The following is a 16,943-nucleotide window of genomic DNA, read 5'->3' as shown; positions in this document are numbered from 1 at the left end:
GCTGTCCTTCCCACTGGCGCTGTGTCTGCTACCTGGAGCCCAAGGCTGGCTTCTCGCACCACCTCCGTCGCTCAGGGCCTGCATCACAATGACAGTTGTTCAGAGGAAGCGGTGTGTCCTAATTATAGTAGTCCTTAACCCACTACTACATCAGTAACTCTACTATAGTAGGCCTTAACCCACTACTACATCAGTAACTCTACTATAGTAGTCCTTAACCCACTACTACATCAGTAACTCTACTATAGTAGTCCTTAACCCACTACTACATCAGTAACTCTACTATAGTAGTCCTTAACCCACTACTACATCAGTAACTCTACTATAGTAGGCCTTAAACCACTACTACATCAGTAACTCTACTATAGTAGGCCTTAACCCACTACTACATCAGTAACTCTACTATAGTAGGCCTTAAACCACTACTATAGTAACTCTACTATAGTAGGCCTTAAACCACTACTACATCAGTAACTCTACTATAGTAGGCCTTAAACCACTACTACATCAGTAACTCTACTATAGTAGGCCTTAAACCACTACTACATCAGTAACTCTACTATAGTAGGCCTTAACCCACTACTACATCAGTAACTCTACTATAGTAGGCCTTAAACCACTACTACATCAGTAACTCTACTATAGTAGGCCTTAAACCACTACTACATCAGTAATTCTACTATAGTAGGCCTTAACCCACTACTACATCAGTAACTCTACTATAGTAGGCCTTAAACCACTACTACATCAGTAACTCTACTATAATAGGCCTTAAACCACTACTACATCAGTAACTCTACTATAGTAGGCCTTAAACCACTACTATAGTAACTCTACTATAGTAGGCCTTAACCCACTACTACATCAGTAACTCTACTATAGTAGGCCTTAAACCACTACTACATCAGTAACTCTACTATAGTAGGCCTTAAACCACTACTACATCAGTAACTCTACTATAGTAGGCCTTAACCCACTACTACATCAGTAACTCTACTATAGTAGGCCTTAAACCACTACTACATCAGTAACTCTACTATAGTAGGCCTTAAACCACTACTACATCAGTAACTCTACTATAGTAGGCCTTAAACCACTACTATAGTAACTCTACTATAGTAGGCCTTAAACCACTACTACATCAGTAACTCTACTATAGTAGGCCTTAACCCACTACTACATCAGTAACTCTACTATAGTAGGCCTTAAACCACTACTACAGTAACTCTACTATAGTAGGCCTTAAACCACTACTACATCAGTAACTCTACTATAGTAGGCCTTAAACCACTTCTACATCAGTAACTCTACTATAGTAGGCCTTAAACCACTACTACATCAGTAACTCTACTATAGTAGGCCTTAAACCACTACTATAGTAACTCTACTATAGTAGTCCTTAAACCACTACTACATCAGTAACTCTACTATAGTAGGCCTTAAACCACTACTACATCAGTAACTCTACTATAGTAGGCCTTAAACCACTACTACATCAGTACCTCTACTATAGTAGTCCTTAAACCACTACTACATCAGTAACTCTACTATAGTAGGCCTTAAACCACTACTACATCAGTAACTCTACTATAGTAGTCCTTACACCACTACTATAGTAACTCTACTATAGTAGTCCTTAAACCACTACTACATCAGTAACTCTACTATAGTAGGCCTTAAACCACTACTACATCAGTAACTCTACTATAGTAGGCCTTAAACCACTACTACATCAGTAACTCTACTATAGTAGGCCTTAAACCATTACTATAGTAACTCTACTATAGTAGGCCTTAACCCACTACTACATCAGTAACTCTACTATAGTAGGCCTTAAACCACTACTCCATCAGTAACTCTACTATAGTAGGCCTTAAACCACTACTATAGTAACTCTACTATAGTAGTCCTTAAACCACTTCTACGTCACCGTTCAACGTTAACGGTTTCTACTACCTCTGTCTTTTCAACACTAACGGTTTCTACTACCTCTGTCTTTTCAACACTAACGGTTTCTACTACCTCTGTCTTTTCAACACTAACGGTTTCTACTACCTCTGTCTTTTCAACACTAACGGTTTCTACTTCCTCTGTCTTTTCAACACTAACGGTTTCTACTACCTCTGTCTTTTCAACACTAACGGTTTCTACTACCTCTTGTCTTTTCAACACTAACGGTCATTTAGCAGACACTCTTATCCTGTCTGTGAACAAATTATTCTTGCTTATCTCTTCTTTCTTTTTTTTGCCTAGCTTTATCTTTGTAGCTTTTTTTGCAAAGCATATATAGTGACCTCTATGTATTTCCCAATGCATCCAACCATTCTCTCCATTCATGATTGTGACTGTCACTGTTAAGGAGGAATATTCAACGTTTGTACTTCTTCTCTCTCTCATTCCATGCTTTCTGATTGGTTCCGCTGTCTGTTTTCAATAACAAGACGGACAGCGAGCAAACTGACTTTGACTTGGACGGGGAAACCACGGCCTCCGAGGTTAGTAGGTACATCCAGGAGAAGATCCCAGTCTGGAGTCTCGAAGCGCATGAAAGTTTTCAGTCAAACGGGGGTCGTTGATGGTGTGAAGAGCCGATACTGAAGCCGTTTATTTCTTGTATTTACAATGAACATTTATTTCAGATGCTCTAGGGGTGCATGCTTTTCAGTATAGTTGATTAGTCTACTTTCTGCAAAGCAGCAGATATTTATTGGGTTTAAATCTGCATGTTGTTAATATATTTATGTGAAGGACTAGTAGCTCAGGTTTCCTGATTCTGTACCTGACCCTGTCTCCTTCCCTCCTTCCCTCCCTTTACTGTGTCCTTACCTCCCTCCTTCCCTTCTCCTCCCTACCCTCACCTCCCTCCCTACCTCTCTACTGTGTCCTCACCTCCCTCCTTGCCCTACCTCTATACTGTCCTCAACTCCTTACCTCTCTCTACTCTGTCCTCAACTCCCTCCCTCCCTCCCCAACGGCCCTCCCTCTCTCCCCCATGGTCCTCCCTCTCTCCCCAACGGCCCTCCCTCCCTCCCCAACGGCCCTCCCTCCCTCCCCAACGGCCCTCCCTCTCTCCCCCATGGTCCTCCCTCTCTCCCCAACGGCCCTCCCTCCCTCCCCCATGGTCCTCCCTCTCTCCCCAACGGCCCTCCCCCATGGTCCTCCCTCCCTCACGGCCCTCCCTCACGGCCCTCCCTCTCTCCCCCATGGTCCTCCCTCTCTCCCCAACGGCCCTCCCTCCTCCATCCCTCCCTCCCTCCCCCATGGTCCTCCCTCCCTCCCCCTCCCTCCCTCCCTCCCTCCCTCCCTCCCTCCCTCCCTCCCTCCATCCCTCCCTCCCTCCCTCCCTCCCACCCTCCCTCCGTTGTGTCGTCCTTTCTTTCTGCTGTCAGTCGGAGCCAGAGGATGATTACTCTGAAAAGAAGACACAGGTACTCTGCGTTTCATCGTCATGACCACCAGCTCGATACTGCTGGTCAGAGCCAATAGATTGAGCCGCGACATCTCTCTATATACGTGGTCCAGCTCTCTGCTTCATATAATGGAGCATAAGCTCCTACGTCTTGTCCTGTCTAATCTAGCATGGCCTGCTGCTGCCTCCACATACTGTCACAACTGCTTAGAGTTTCAGTTAAACAACCGTTCAGTTTCATCTAGATGTTTGTGCTTGGCCACAATCAAAATGGTATTAGTCACATTGGCGCCGAATACAACAGTGAGCGAGCCCTTTAAGGGAGAGTGAGCGAGCCCTTTAACCAACAATGCATTTTAATATTTTTTATTATAAGAATAAGAAATAAAAAGTAACAAGTAATTAAAGAACATCAGTAAAATAACAATAGCGAGACTATATACAGGGGGTACCGGTACAGAGTCAATGTGGAGGCTATATACAGGGGGTACCGGTACAGAGTCAATGTGGAGGCTATATACAGGGGGTACCAGTACAGAGTCAATGTGGAAGCTATATATAGGGGGTACCGGTACAGAGTCAATGTGGAGGCTATATACAGGGGGTACCGGTACAGAGTCAATGTGGAGGCTATATACAGGGGGTACCGGTACAGAGTCAATGTGGAGGCTATATACAGGGTGTTACGGTACAGAGTCAATGTGGAGACTATATACAGGGGGTACCGGTACAGAGTCAATGTGGAGGCTATATACAGGGTGTTACGGTACAGAGTCAATGTGGAGACTATATACAGGGTGTTACGGTACAGAGTCAATGTGGAGGCTATATACAGGGGGTACCAGTACAGAGTCAATGTGGAGGCTATATACAGGGGGTACCAGTACAGAGTCAATGTGGAGGCTATATACAGGGGTATCGGTACAGAGTCAATGTGGAGGCTATATACAGGGTGTACCGGTACAGAGTCAATGTGGAGGCTATATACAGGGGGGTACCAGTACAGAGTCAATGTGGAGGCTATATACAGGGGGTACCGGTACAGAGTCAATGTGCGGGGGCATCGGTTAGTCGAGGTAATGGAGGTAATATGTACATGTAGGTAGAGTTATTAAAGTCACTATGTATAGATGATAACAACAGAGAGTAGCAGCAGTGTAAAATGTGGAGGGGGGGGGGCAATGCAAATAGCCATTTGATTAGCTGTTCAGGAGTCCTATGGCTTGGGGGTAGAAGCTGTTTAGAAGCCTCTTGGTCCTAGACTTGGTGCTCCGGTACCTCTTTCTGTGCGGTAGCAGAGACAACAGTCCATGACTGGGTACGGTTTGGAGTCTTTGACATACCAGGCGGTGATGCAACCAATCAGGATGCTCGGCCACATTATACAATAACATTTCATTTTCTGTTGGTGCAATTTTGTTGAGGAATCAGGCTGCGTGTTTTATGTTGCCTTGTTGGCTGACATGTTGGTAGCGACGAGGATGAGTTGATTCTGACCATTATTTTAGCCTTAGAGGACAAAAATCACTCTATCTACTATGTACTGTATATGGTCTGGTATAAAGCATTAGACACATGAGCAAATAATAAGCAAATAATATAAGCAAATAATGTTGCTTATGGATCCCCTGTTGTTTTCCCAGTAGAGTTTCATGAGGCGAATTAAAGGAGAGAACGTTTTTTTTTTAAATCCAACCACAGTAATCTCATGTTAGAGGTTTGGCAACAACACAAAACACATGAAGCGTTTAGCATGACGTTCTGCTGCTGTGAAGAACAAAACAAAACAACAATATAATGTTCAATAAATATAAGCTACTAGTTAGACTAGGTATATCTTCATATCTTAGACAATCAAAGCTTCAATATAAAACTCGAAACACCACTCAAAGCTTCAATAGAAAACACAAAACACCACTCAAAGCTTCAATAGAAAACACAAAACACCACTCAAAGCTTCAATAGAAAACACAAAACACCACTCAAAGCTTCAATACAAAACACAAAATACCACTCAAACCTTCAATAGAAAACACAAAACACCACTCAAAGCTTCAATAGAAAACACAAAACATCACTCAAAGCTTCAATAGAAAACACAAAACACCACTCAAAGCTTCAATAGAAAACACAAAACACCACTCAAAGCTTCAATAGAAAACACAAAACACCACTCAAAGCTTCAATAGAAAACACAAAACACCACTCAAAGCTTCAATAGAAAACACAAAACACCACTCAAAGCTTCAATACAAAACACAAAATACCACTCAAACCGTCAATAGAAAACTCGAAACACCACTCAAAGCTTCAATACGAAACACCACTCAAAGCTTCAATAGAAAACACAAAACACCTCTCAAAGCTTCAATAGAAAACACAAAACACCACTCAAAGCTTCAATAGAAAACACAAAACACCACTCAAAGCTTCAATAGAAAACACAAAACACCACTCAAAGCTTCAATAAAAAACACCACTCAAAGTCTCCCGACCCTTGTCCCGCCTGCCTAGTCAGTAACCACCTACCCTACTCCCCGCCTGCTTGCATTCTGCTTGGTTATTGGTCGACCAGCACCTCATGTCCTTGTATCCTGCTCTCTGGTTGGTGGTTCAGGACACAGAAGAGTTGGAGGAGAAGGCGAAGCACCAGAGAGACAGCTCCTTCCTAGAGATACCAGGCGGTGCTGACGGCCCGGGACTGAAGAGACTGTCCCCGTCTTCTCCAGCACGCTCCCCCAGCGGGGGAGTGGAGGAGGCCCCTATGATTGAACCACTAGACACCCGACAGGACCCAGTAAGATCCAGGTTCTGGAGAGGGGGGAGTATAAGAATACATTCTAGCTAACCGCATGGCTGGTTGGGACCGAGTCAGACTGAAGTCTGGTCTTAGGTAGGAGAAGAGACTTTTCTTATCCCATGGCAGCACTTCAGAAGACTGGTGCGTGCGTGCGTGTGTGTGTGTGTGTGTGTGTGTGTGTGTGTGTGTGTGTGTGTGTGTGTGCGACAGTACACACCCCAACAGATGTAAGAGACGAGCGAGGGTGGCTTAGATAACTGCATGGATATACAGCCCTCTCTCTCTCAGAGAATTTACTTGGCTCATCACGCTCTAGCGACTCCTTGTGGCGGCCCGGGGGCCTGCAGGCTGAACCCGGTCGCCAGTTGAACGGTGTTTCCTCTGACACATTGGTGCGGCTAGCATCCGGGTTAAGGGGGCGGGTGTTAAGGAGCGCAGTTAGACGGGTCATGTTTTCAGAGGACGCACAACTCTACCTTCACCTCTCCCGAGCCCATTGGGAGAGTTGCAGCGATGAGACAAGATCGAAAGTAGGGGAGGGAAAGGGGGGGGGGGGGGTTAAAATACACACAAAAAATAAAGGAATGGACACATGGTCAGGAGGTATTAAGCTGCAGTAGAACAGAACCAAACACTTACATGGACACTACTTACAACACGAACCCATGGAGACTGAATGCCTGTTGTATTGTCTGTATTCTATATCATATAAACTGTGTTTTCTCTGTAGGAGACAGAGGAGGTTCCTGCTGCTGAGGAAGAGATGCAGCAGGAGGTACAAGCTAATGCCATTGAGGTAAGAAAGTACGTGTGTGTGACGTGTCACTCCGTGTGTGTACGTGTCACTCCGTGTGTGTGTCTGTGTGTGTACGTGTCACTCCGTGTGTGTGTCTGTGTGTGTACGTGTGTGTACGTGTCACTCCGTGTGTCTGTGTGTGTACGTGTCACTCCGTGTGTCTGTGTGTGTACGTGTCACTCCGTGTGTCTGTGTGTGTACGTGTCACTCCGTGTGTCTGTGTGTGTACGTGTCACTCCGTGTGTCTGTGTGTGTACGTGTCACTCCGTGTGTCTGTGTGTGTACGTGTCACTCTGTGTGTCTGTGTGTGTACGTGTGTGTACGTGTCACTCCGTGTGTGTGTACGTGTGTGTACGTGTCACTCTGTGTGTCTGTGTGTGTACGTGTGTGTACGTGTCACTCCGTGTGTCTGTGTGGTCACTGTAGCTAAGTCTCAACCTAGTATGGGTATGTGTAGGTCTGTCTGTGTCTCCATCTGTCCTTGTGTCTCTGTGGGTCTGTGTGTGTCTCTGTGTGTCTCTCTGTGTTTGTCTCTGTGTGTGTCTATGTGTGTCTCTGTGTGTCCATGTGTGTGTGTCTTTGTGTATCTCATTTTGTCTGTGTGGTCACTGTAAGCCAAGTCTCTCCCTGATAGGCTACAGACAAGTCAGGCATGGTGGACCCTAGTGATTTTATGGTGGGGGCGGAGACTGCTGGAGCACAGGGGAGTTGCCTGATGACTCTGCGTGACACCTTAGAGGACATCACCAGTGACTGGATGGACAGAGAGACGGACGAAGAAAAAGAGGACGCAGAAGGAAAGAAATCGCCGGTGTCTCCAGAGCTAAATATCAGTCCAGGGACAGTCAGACAGGAAGTCTCTACGGCCATCTTGGACAAGAGAGGAACCCTCATCATCCTGAAGGAAATGGAGTCTGAAGACAAGATGGACGCCGGTGACCAGATGGATAACGGTGCAACCTTCACCGACCAGGAGGAAGGAGGGGGGAGTCTTTCCATCAAGGAGGATGACGTTGGAGATGGTCTGACCCGATCGAAGGAGAACGATACCCAATTCACCTTGAATGAAGAAGAGACTGGCGGTGAGGTAGATGCTAAGACCACGTCTATGGAGACCAGCAACGAGAGACTTAACTTAAACCAGACTGAGACTGAAGACGAATTGGGTGGTATTAACTCACGGAAGATGAGTGACGTTAACTCACTTCAGAAGACTGAAGCTCCGTATTCCTCTGTGGTCATCACAAAGACAGACGAAAGGTCAGAGGTCGCCAGGAGGTCACGTGAGGAGGCGACAGACTTGGACCGGATTACCCAGGACGCACCGCTACAGAGAGAGGAGTCGCGCGGCCTGGACGAAGCCCGGAGCGACCTGTCACAGTCGAGCTTTGCCAGCGGTCAATTTGACACCAAACCATCGCCTGGATCTCGAGCCATGGTACTGTATGTAAAACAATACAAGCTGCCTACTCCTTCACGTCCTACCTGCTGCACCCCCCCCCAGCCAGTGCACAGTAAATGCCCTTTACTGCACTCTATCTGATGCTTACTGCACTGTATCTGATGCTTACTGCACTCTATCTGATGCTTACTGCACTGTATCTGATGCTTACTGCTCCCCTCCACCAGCGGTGCTCCAGCCAGTGTACAGTAAATGCCCTGCATGGCTCGACCGTCAAACAAGCTGTACGTGCTCGTTTATCTGCCAACGGCAGCCACAGCTTTCTGTTGCTCTCAAAGCTTTGCTTCATTTTTGACACGTGTTTTGAGTTGTTTGGTTTTGTTGATGGCTCTAAAGCTTACTGCGCTGTATCTGATGCTTACTGCACTGTATATGATGCTTACTGCACTGTGTCTGAAGCTTACTGTATCTAAACCTTACTGCACTGTATCTAATGCTTTTACTGCACTGTATCTAATGCTTACTGCCCTCTATCTAAAGCTTACTGCACTGTGTCTGAAGCTTACTGCGCTGTATCTGATGCTTACTGCACTGTATCTGATGCTTACTGCACTCTATCTGATGCTTACTGCACTGTATCTGATGCTTACTGCACTCTATCTGATGCTTACTGCACTCTATCTAAAGTGTACTGTATCTAAAGCTTACTGCACTGTATCTAATGGTTACTGCCCTCTATCTAAAGCTTACTGCACTGTATCTGAAGCTTACTGCACTGTATCTGAAGCTTACTGCACTGTATCTGAAGCTTACTGTATCTAAACCTTACTGCACTGTATCTAATGCTTTTACTGCACTGTATCTAATGCTTACTGCCCTCTATCTAAAGCTTACTGCACTCTATCTCAAGCTTACTGTATCTCAAGCTTACTGTATCTCAAGCTTACTGTATCTCAAGCTTACTGTATCTAAAGATTACTGTGCCTAAAGCTTACTGCACTGGGGCTCCCAGGTGGAACAGTGATCTAAGGCACTGCATCTCAGTGCTAGAGGCATCTGTATCCAATTTCACCTTTATTTAACCAGGTAGGCCAGTTGAGAACAAGTTTTCATTTACAACTGAGACCTGGCCAAGATAAAGCAAAGCAGTGCGACAAAAACAACAACACAGAGTTACACATAAACAAACGTACAGTCAATAACAGAATAGCAAAAGTCTATATACAGTGTGTGCAAATGTAATAAGATTAGGGAGTTAAGGCAATAAATAGGCCATAGTGGCAAAATAATTACAATTTAGCATTAACTCTGGAGTGACAGATGTGCAGAAGATGAATGTAAGTAGAGATACTGGGGTGCAAAGGAGAAGAAAAATAACAATATGGGGATGAGGTAGTTGGGTGGGCTATTTACAGATGGGCTATGTACAGGTGGGCTATTCACAGATGGGCTATGTACAGGTGGGCTATTTACAGATGGGCTATTTACAGATGGGCTATTTACAGATAGGCTGTATACAGATGGGCTGTATACAGATGGGCTATTTACAGATGGGCTATTTACAGATGGGTTATTTACAGATGGGCTATTTACAGATGGGCTATTTACAGATAGGCTGTATACAGATGGGCTGTATACAGATGGGCTATTTACAGATGGGCTATTTACAGATAGGCTGTATACAGATGGGCTGTATACAGATGGGCTATTTACAGATGGGCTATTTACAGATGGGTTATTTACAGATGGGCTATTTACAGATGGGCTATTTACAGATAGGCTGTATACAGATGGGCTGTATACAGATGGGCTATTTACAGATGGGCTATTTACAGATAGGCTGTATACAGATGGGCTGTATACAGATGGGCTGTATACAGATGGGCTATTTACAGATGGGTTATTTACAGATGGGCTATTTACAGATGGGCTATTTACATATGGGCTATTTACAGATGGGCTATTTACAGGTGCAGTGATCTGTGAACTGCTCTGACAGCTGGTGCTTAAAGTTAGTGAGGGAGATATAAGACTCCAGCTTCAGTGATTTTTGCAATTCGTTGTGTGGGCAGCGATCGGTTGAAGAGCATGCATTTGGTTTTACTTCCATTTAAGAGCAGTTGGAGGCCAAAGAAGGAGAGTTGTATGGCATAGAAGCTCGTCTGGAGGTTAGTTAACACAGTGTCCAAAGAAGGGCCAGAAGTATACAGAATGGTGTCGTCTGCGTAGAGGTGGATCAGAGAATCACCAGCAGCAAGAACAACATCATTGATGTATACAGAGAAGAGAGTCGGTCCGAGAATTGAACCCTGCGGCACCCCCATAGAGACTGAATTCTATCAGAGAAGTAGTTGGTGAACCAGGCGAGGCAGTCATTTGAGAAACCAAGACTGTTGAGTCTGCCAATAAGAATGCGATGATTGACAGAGTCGAAAGCCTTGGCCAGATCAATGAATACGGCTGCCCAGTATTGTCTCTTATCGATGGCGGTTATGATATCGTTTAGGACCTTGAGCGTGGCTGAGGTGCTCCCATGACCAGCTTGAAACGAGATTGCATAGCTAATGGAGAAGGTGCACTGTACTAATGGTGGGATTCAAAATGGTCGGTGATCTGTTTGTTAACTTGGCTTTCAAAGACCTTAAAAAGTTCTCATGCTTACTGCATCTGTTACTCTAATGGTTACTGTATCTAATGCTTACTGTACTGTATCTAATGGTTACTCTACTGTATCTAATTGTTACTGTACTGTATCTAATGCTTATCTAATGCACTGACTCTAATGGCTACTGTATCTAATGGTTACTGCACTAATGTATCTAATGCTTACTGTACTGTATCTAATGTTACTTACTGCTTACTGTATCTAATGGTTACTGTATCTAATCTGTATCTAATGGTATCTAATGGTTACTGTACTGTATCTAATGCTTACTGCACTGTATCTAATGCTTACTGTACTGTATCTAATGCTTACTGCACTGTATCTAATGCTTACTGTACTGTATCTAATTGTTACTGTATCTAATCTTACTGTACTGTATCTAATGCTTACTGTACTGTATCTAATGGTTACTGTATCTAATGCTTACTGTATCTAATGCTTACTGTACTGTATCTAATGCTTACTGTATCTAATGCTTACTGTACTGTATCTAATGGTTACTGCACTATATCTAATGGTTACTGTATCTAATGCTTACTGCACTGTATCTAATGGTTACTGTATCTAATGGTTACTATATCTGATGCTTACTGTACTGTATCTAATGCTTACTGTACTGTATCTAATTGTTACTGTATCTAATGCTGACTGTACTGTATCTAATGGTTACTGTATCTAATGCTTACTGTACTGTATCTAATGCTTACTGCACGGTATCTAATGGTTACTGCACTGTATCTAATGGTTACTGTATCTAATGGTTACTGTATCTAATGGTCACTGTATCTAATGCTTACTGCACTGTATCTAATGTTACTGTATCTAATTACTGTATCTAATGGTTACTGTATCTAATGCTTACTGCACTGTATCTAATGGTTACTGTATCTAATGGTTACTGTATCTAATGCTTACTGTATCTAACTGTACTGTATCTAATGGTTACTGTATCTAATGGTTACTGTATCTAATGTTACTGTATCTAATGCTTTACTGTATCTAATGCTTACTGCACTGTATCTAATGGTTACTGTATCTAATGGTTACTGTATCTAATGGTTACTGCACTGTATCTAATGCTTACTGTACTGTATCTAATGCTTACTGCACGGTATCTAATGGTTACTGCACTGTATCTAATGGTTACTGTATCTAATGGTTACTGTATCTCATGGTTACTGTATCTAATGGTTACTGTATCTAATGCTTACTGCACTGTATCTAATGGTTACTGTATCTAATGGTTACTATATCTAATGGTTACTGTATCTAATGGTTACTGCACTGTATCTAATGGTTACTGTATCTAATGGTTACTGTATCTAATGCGTAATGCACTGTATCTAATGGTTACTGTTTCTAATGGTTACTGTATCTGATGGTTACTGTTTCTAATGGTTACTGTATCTGATGGTTACTGTTTCTAATGGTTACTGTATCTAATGATTACTGTATCTAATGGTTACTGTATCTAATGCGTAATGTACTGTATCTAATGATTACTGTATCTAATGGTTACTGTATCTAATGGTTACTGTATCTAATGGTTATCTGTGGTTACTGTATCTGATGGTTACTGTATCTAATGGTTACTGTATCTAATGGTTACTGTATCTAATGGTTACTGTATCTAATGGTTACTGTATCTAATGGTTACTGTATCTGATGTTTACTGTATCTAATGCGTAATGTACTGTATCTAATGGTTACTGTATCTAATGGTTACTGTATCTGATGGTTACTGTATCTAATGCGTAATGTACTGTATCTAATGATTACTGTATCTAATGGTTACTGTATCTAATGGTTACTGTATCTAATGGTTACTGTATCTAATGCGTAATGTACTGTATCTAATGCTTACTGCACTGTATCTAATGCTTACTGCACTGTATCTAATGGTTACTGTATCTAATTGTTACTGTATCTAATGTGTAATGTACTGTATCTAATGCTTACTGCACTGTATCTAATGGTTACTGTATCTAATGGTTACTGTATCTAATGCGTAATGTACTGTATCTGGCAGATTCATAGTCAGGTGGGTAGCTAGAGTAAAATACTTTTTATTTTTGTCTGGACTGTTCTGCTGCTCAGCACCATTTTGTTTCCCTCAGGTGTTACCAGTCTTGAAGCAATGACATCATACACTAGAAGTGTTATCTCTCCCTGGCCTGTTGCCATCACTGCAGCTTTTCCCACAGTGCACCTCGTCAAACCTCGAAACACTATTGAATGCCCCCAGAAACATTGTATGGGTCTATATTGTATTATACCATGAGAAAAATCCCCTTCTATCTCTCCTTCGCTCTCTCCTCTCACCCCTTCTATCTCTCCTCTTTCTCATTCTCTCTCATTCTCTCTCCCCTTATGTCTCTCTCACCCCTTCTATCTCTACTCTTTCTCATTCTCTCCCCTTATGTCTCTTCTTCTATCTCCTCCTCTTTCTCATTCTCTCTCCCCCCTATCTATCTCTCCTTCTCTCTATCCTTCTCTCCCCTTCCTCTTCTCCTTTTTTCTCCTTTCTGTTCTTCTCTCTCCCTCTCTTTCTCTCTACTTCTCTCTCCCCTTCTCTCTCCTTCTCTGTCCCCTTCTCTCTCCTTTTCTCACCATCTCTCCTCTCTCTCCTTCTCTCTCACCTCTCTCCCTCTTTCTCTCTCTCTCTCCTCTTCTCACTTCCTTTCTCCCTGTCTGTCCATCAGTCTTTGCTGGGATGGGTCCCCTCCTCTGTTACCACGGTGACCACTGCTCTCTGGTCGTCATAGAAACATCAGCCGCATCAGTCATGTTGTTTTCCCAGGAAAAACAAGATATATATTTTCTAGAAGCTCTTCTAATATCCATTGTGCTAAATCAGTTTTAATGAGCCTGCTTTCTCAACAGGTGTGTTTAAAGATCACCTTTTGTTAAATGTGTCTATGTGTCTTTACTGTAAGATCAGCTACTGTGATTCTACCAAGAGGTCCAGTAACATGACAGCACTCTTGTCCCTCACAGAGCTCAGCTGGAGAGGAGGAGACAGGAGGGAGCCAAGAAGCACATGAGACAGCACCTACGGTGAATATCTCTCTTTTTTGTTTTTAAATTGAGTTTGATGGTCAGGGGGCCAGAATAGAATAACAAATAATTAGTAGATTTGTAGCAAATTGACCAGAAGAAGCCCAAACAGATTATTATAATTTTTCCTTTATTTTATTCTTACCTTTATTTAACTAGGCAAGTCAGTTAAGAACAAATTCTTATTTTCAATAACGGCCTAGGAACAGTGGGTTAAATGCCTGTTCAGGGGCAGAACGACAGATTTGTACCTTGTCAGCTCAGGGATTTGAACTTGCAACCTTACAGTTACTAGTCCAACGCTCTAACCACTAACCACCCTGGTTTGACTAAACCATACCCCTTTCAAACCGTTCTTCCATTTGTCTACGATCACACGTCTCTCTATTATACATGGGAATACTTGGGGAACATATTTCCTAAATTAAAATCACTTGGAGCTGATTTCTTGGTGTTTTTATAGTCCTTTATGTTCCCCCAAAATGTTTTGAATAAAACCACCCGCGGGCCACCGGTTGGGAACCCTGGTCTGTAGTTACCACTGAGCCACAGTGACTACAGACCCACAGACAGAGATGTACGTCACATGTACAGTCAAAACCGTTGACTGTAAAAGGCAGAACCTGTACTGATTGTAAAGGCACAGCCAGAGTTGATAGGCGATGCGGAATCACAGATGGCAGAATCACAGTTAGAGCCAGTACTCATGGCAGACAGTGGCAGAATCACAGTTAGAGCCAGTACTCACGGCAGACACAGATGGCAGAATCACAGTTAGAGCCAATACTCATGGCAGACACAGTGGCAGAATCACAGTTAGAGCCAGTACTCACGGCAGACACATGGCAGAAGCACAGTTAGATGCCAGTACTCACGGAAGACACAGACGGCAGAATCACAGTTAGAGCCAGTACTCACGGCAGACACAGACGGCAGAAGCACAGTTAGAGCCAGCACTCACGGCAGACACAGTGGCAGAAGAATCACAGTTAGAGCCAGTACTCACGGCAGACACAGTGGCAGAATCACAGTTAGAGCCAGTACTCACGGCAGACACAGTGGCAGACTCACAGTTAGAGCCAGTACTCACGGCAGACACAGTGGCAGAAGCACAGTTAGAGCCAGTACTCACGGCAGACACAGTGGCAGAATCACAGTTAGAGCCAGTACTCACGGCAGACACAGTGGCAGAATCACAGTTAGAGCCAGTACTCACGGCAGACACAGTGGCAGAATCACAGTTAGAGCCAGTACTCACGGCAGACACAGTGGCAGAAGCACAGTTAGTGCCAGTACTCACGGAAGACACAGACGGCAGAATCACAGTTAGAGCCAGTACTCACGGCAGACACAGACGGCAGAAGCACAGTTAGAGCCAGTACTCACGGCAGACACAGACGGCAGAAGCACAGTTAGAGCCAGTACTCACGGCAGACACAGTGGCAGAAGCACAGTTAGAGCCAGTACTCACGGCAGACACAGACGGCAGAAGCACAGTTAGAGCCAGTACTCACGGGAGACACAGACGGCAGAAGCACAGTTAGAGCCAGTACTCACGGCAGACACAGTGGCAGAAGCACAGTTAGAGCCAGTACTCATTTGCAGACACAGACGGCATGTTTTGTTAGAGCCAGTACTCACGGGAGACACAGACGGCAGAAGCACAGTTAGAGCCAGTACTCACGGCAGACACAGTGGCAGAAGCACAGTTAGAGCCAGTACTCACGGCAGACACAGAGGGCAGAATCACAGTTAGAGCCAGTACTCACGGCAGACACAGTGGCAGAAGCACAGTTAGAGCCAGTACTCACGGCAGACACAGTGGCAGAATCACAGTTAGAGCCAGTACTCACGGCAGACACAGTGGCAGAATCACAGTTAGAGCCAGTACTCACGGCAGACACAGTGGCAGAATCACAGTTAGAGCCAGTACTCATGGCAGACACAGTGGCAGAATCACAGTTAGAGCCAGTACTCACGGCAGACACAGACGGCAGAATCACAGTTAGAGCCAGTACTCACGGCAGACACAGTGGCAGAATCACAGTTAGAGCCAGTACTCACGGCAGACACAGTGGCAGAATCACAGTTAGAGCCAGTACTCACGGCAGACACAGTGGCAGAAGCACAGTTAGTGCCAGTACTCACGGAAGACACAGACTGCAGAATCACAGTTAGAGCCAGTACTCACGGCAGACACAGACGGCAGAAGCACAGTTAGAGCCAGTACTCACGGCAGACACAGTGGCAGAAGCACAGTTAGAGCCAGTACTCACGGCAGACACAGAGGGCAGAATCACAGTTAGAGCCAGTACTCACGGCAGACACAGTGGCAGAAGCACAGTTAGAGCCAGTACTCACGGCAGACACAGTGGCAGAAGCACAGTTAGAGCCAGTACTCACGGCAGACACAGTGGCAGAATCACAGTTAGAGCCAGTACTCACGGCAGACACAGTGGCAGAATCACAGTTAGAGCCAGTACTCACGGCAGACACAGTGGCAGAATCACAGTTAGAGCCAGTACTCACGGAAGACACAGACGGCAGAAGCACAGTTAGAGCCAGTACTCACGGCAGACACAGTGGCAGAATCACAGTTAGAGCCAGTACTCACGGCAGACACAGTGGCAGAATCACAGTTAGATCCAGTACTCACGGCAGACACAGTGGCAGAATCACAGTTAGAGCCAGTACTCACGGCAGACACAGACGGCAGAAGCACAGTTAGAGCCCGTACTCACGGCAGACACAGTGGCAGAATCACAGTTAGAGCCAGTACTCACGGCAGACACAGTGGCAGAATCACAGTTAGAT

The 16,943-nt window shown here is 44.5% G+C and overlaps 2 protein-coding genes across 3 annotated transcripts in view; one reads left to right on the top strand and one right to left on the bottom strand.

Annotated features, from left to right (window-relative positions):
- The window catches only part of LOC135509028 (ras-related protein Rab-31-like), a 235,218-nt gene that overhangs the window by 27,636 nt on the left and 190,639 nt on the right, over positions 1-16,943 (bottom strand). The gene's annotated exons all lie outside the window — the stretch shown is intronic.
- The window catches only part of LOC135508967 (band 4.1-like protein 3), a 180,370-nt gene that overhangs the window by 141,978 nt on the left and 21,449 nt on the right, over positions 1-16,943 (top strand). For both annotated transcript variants that reach the window (XM_064929219.1, XM_064929227.1), the window contains exons 13-18: positions 2,442-2,495; positions 3,390-3,428; positions 6,027-6,206; positions 6,940-7,005; positions 7,640-8,443; positions 14,070-14,129. In XM_064929219.1, the coding sequence (XP_064785291.1) occupies positions 2,442-2,495; positions 3,390-3,428; positions 6,027-6,206; positions 6,940-7,005; positions 7,640-8,443; positions 14,070-14,129 (1,203 nt within the window). The remainder of the gene's footprint in view (positions 1-2,441; positions 2,496-3,389; positions 3,429-6,026; positions 6,207-6,939; positions 7,006-7,639; positions 8,444-14,069; positions 14,130-16,943) is intronic.

The sequence above is a fragment of the Oncorhynchus masou genome, chromosome 3 (assembly GCF_036934945.1).
Source record: "Oncorhynchus masou masou isolate Uvic2021 chromosome 3, UVic_Omas_1.1, whole genome shotgun sequence".
Classification (NCBI taxonomy): Eukaryota; Metazoa; Chordata; class Actinopteri; order Salmoniformes; family Salmonidae; genus Oncorhynchus; species Oncorhynchus masou.
This window is presented reverse-complemented; position numbering and strand designations above follow the sequence as displayed.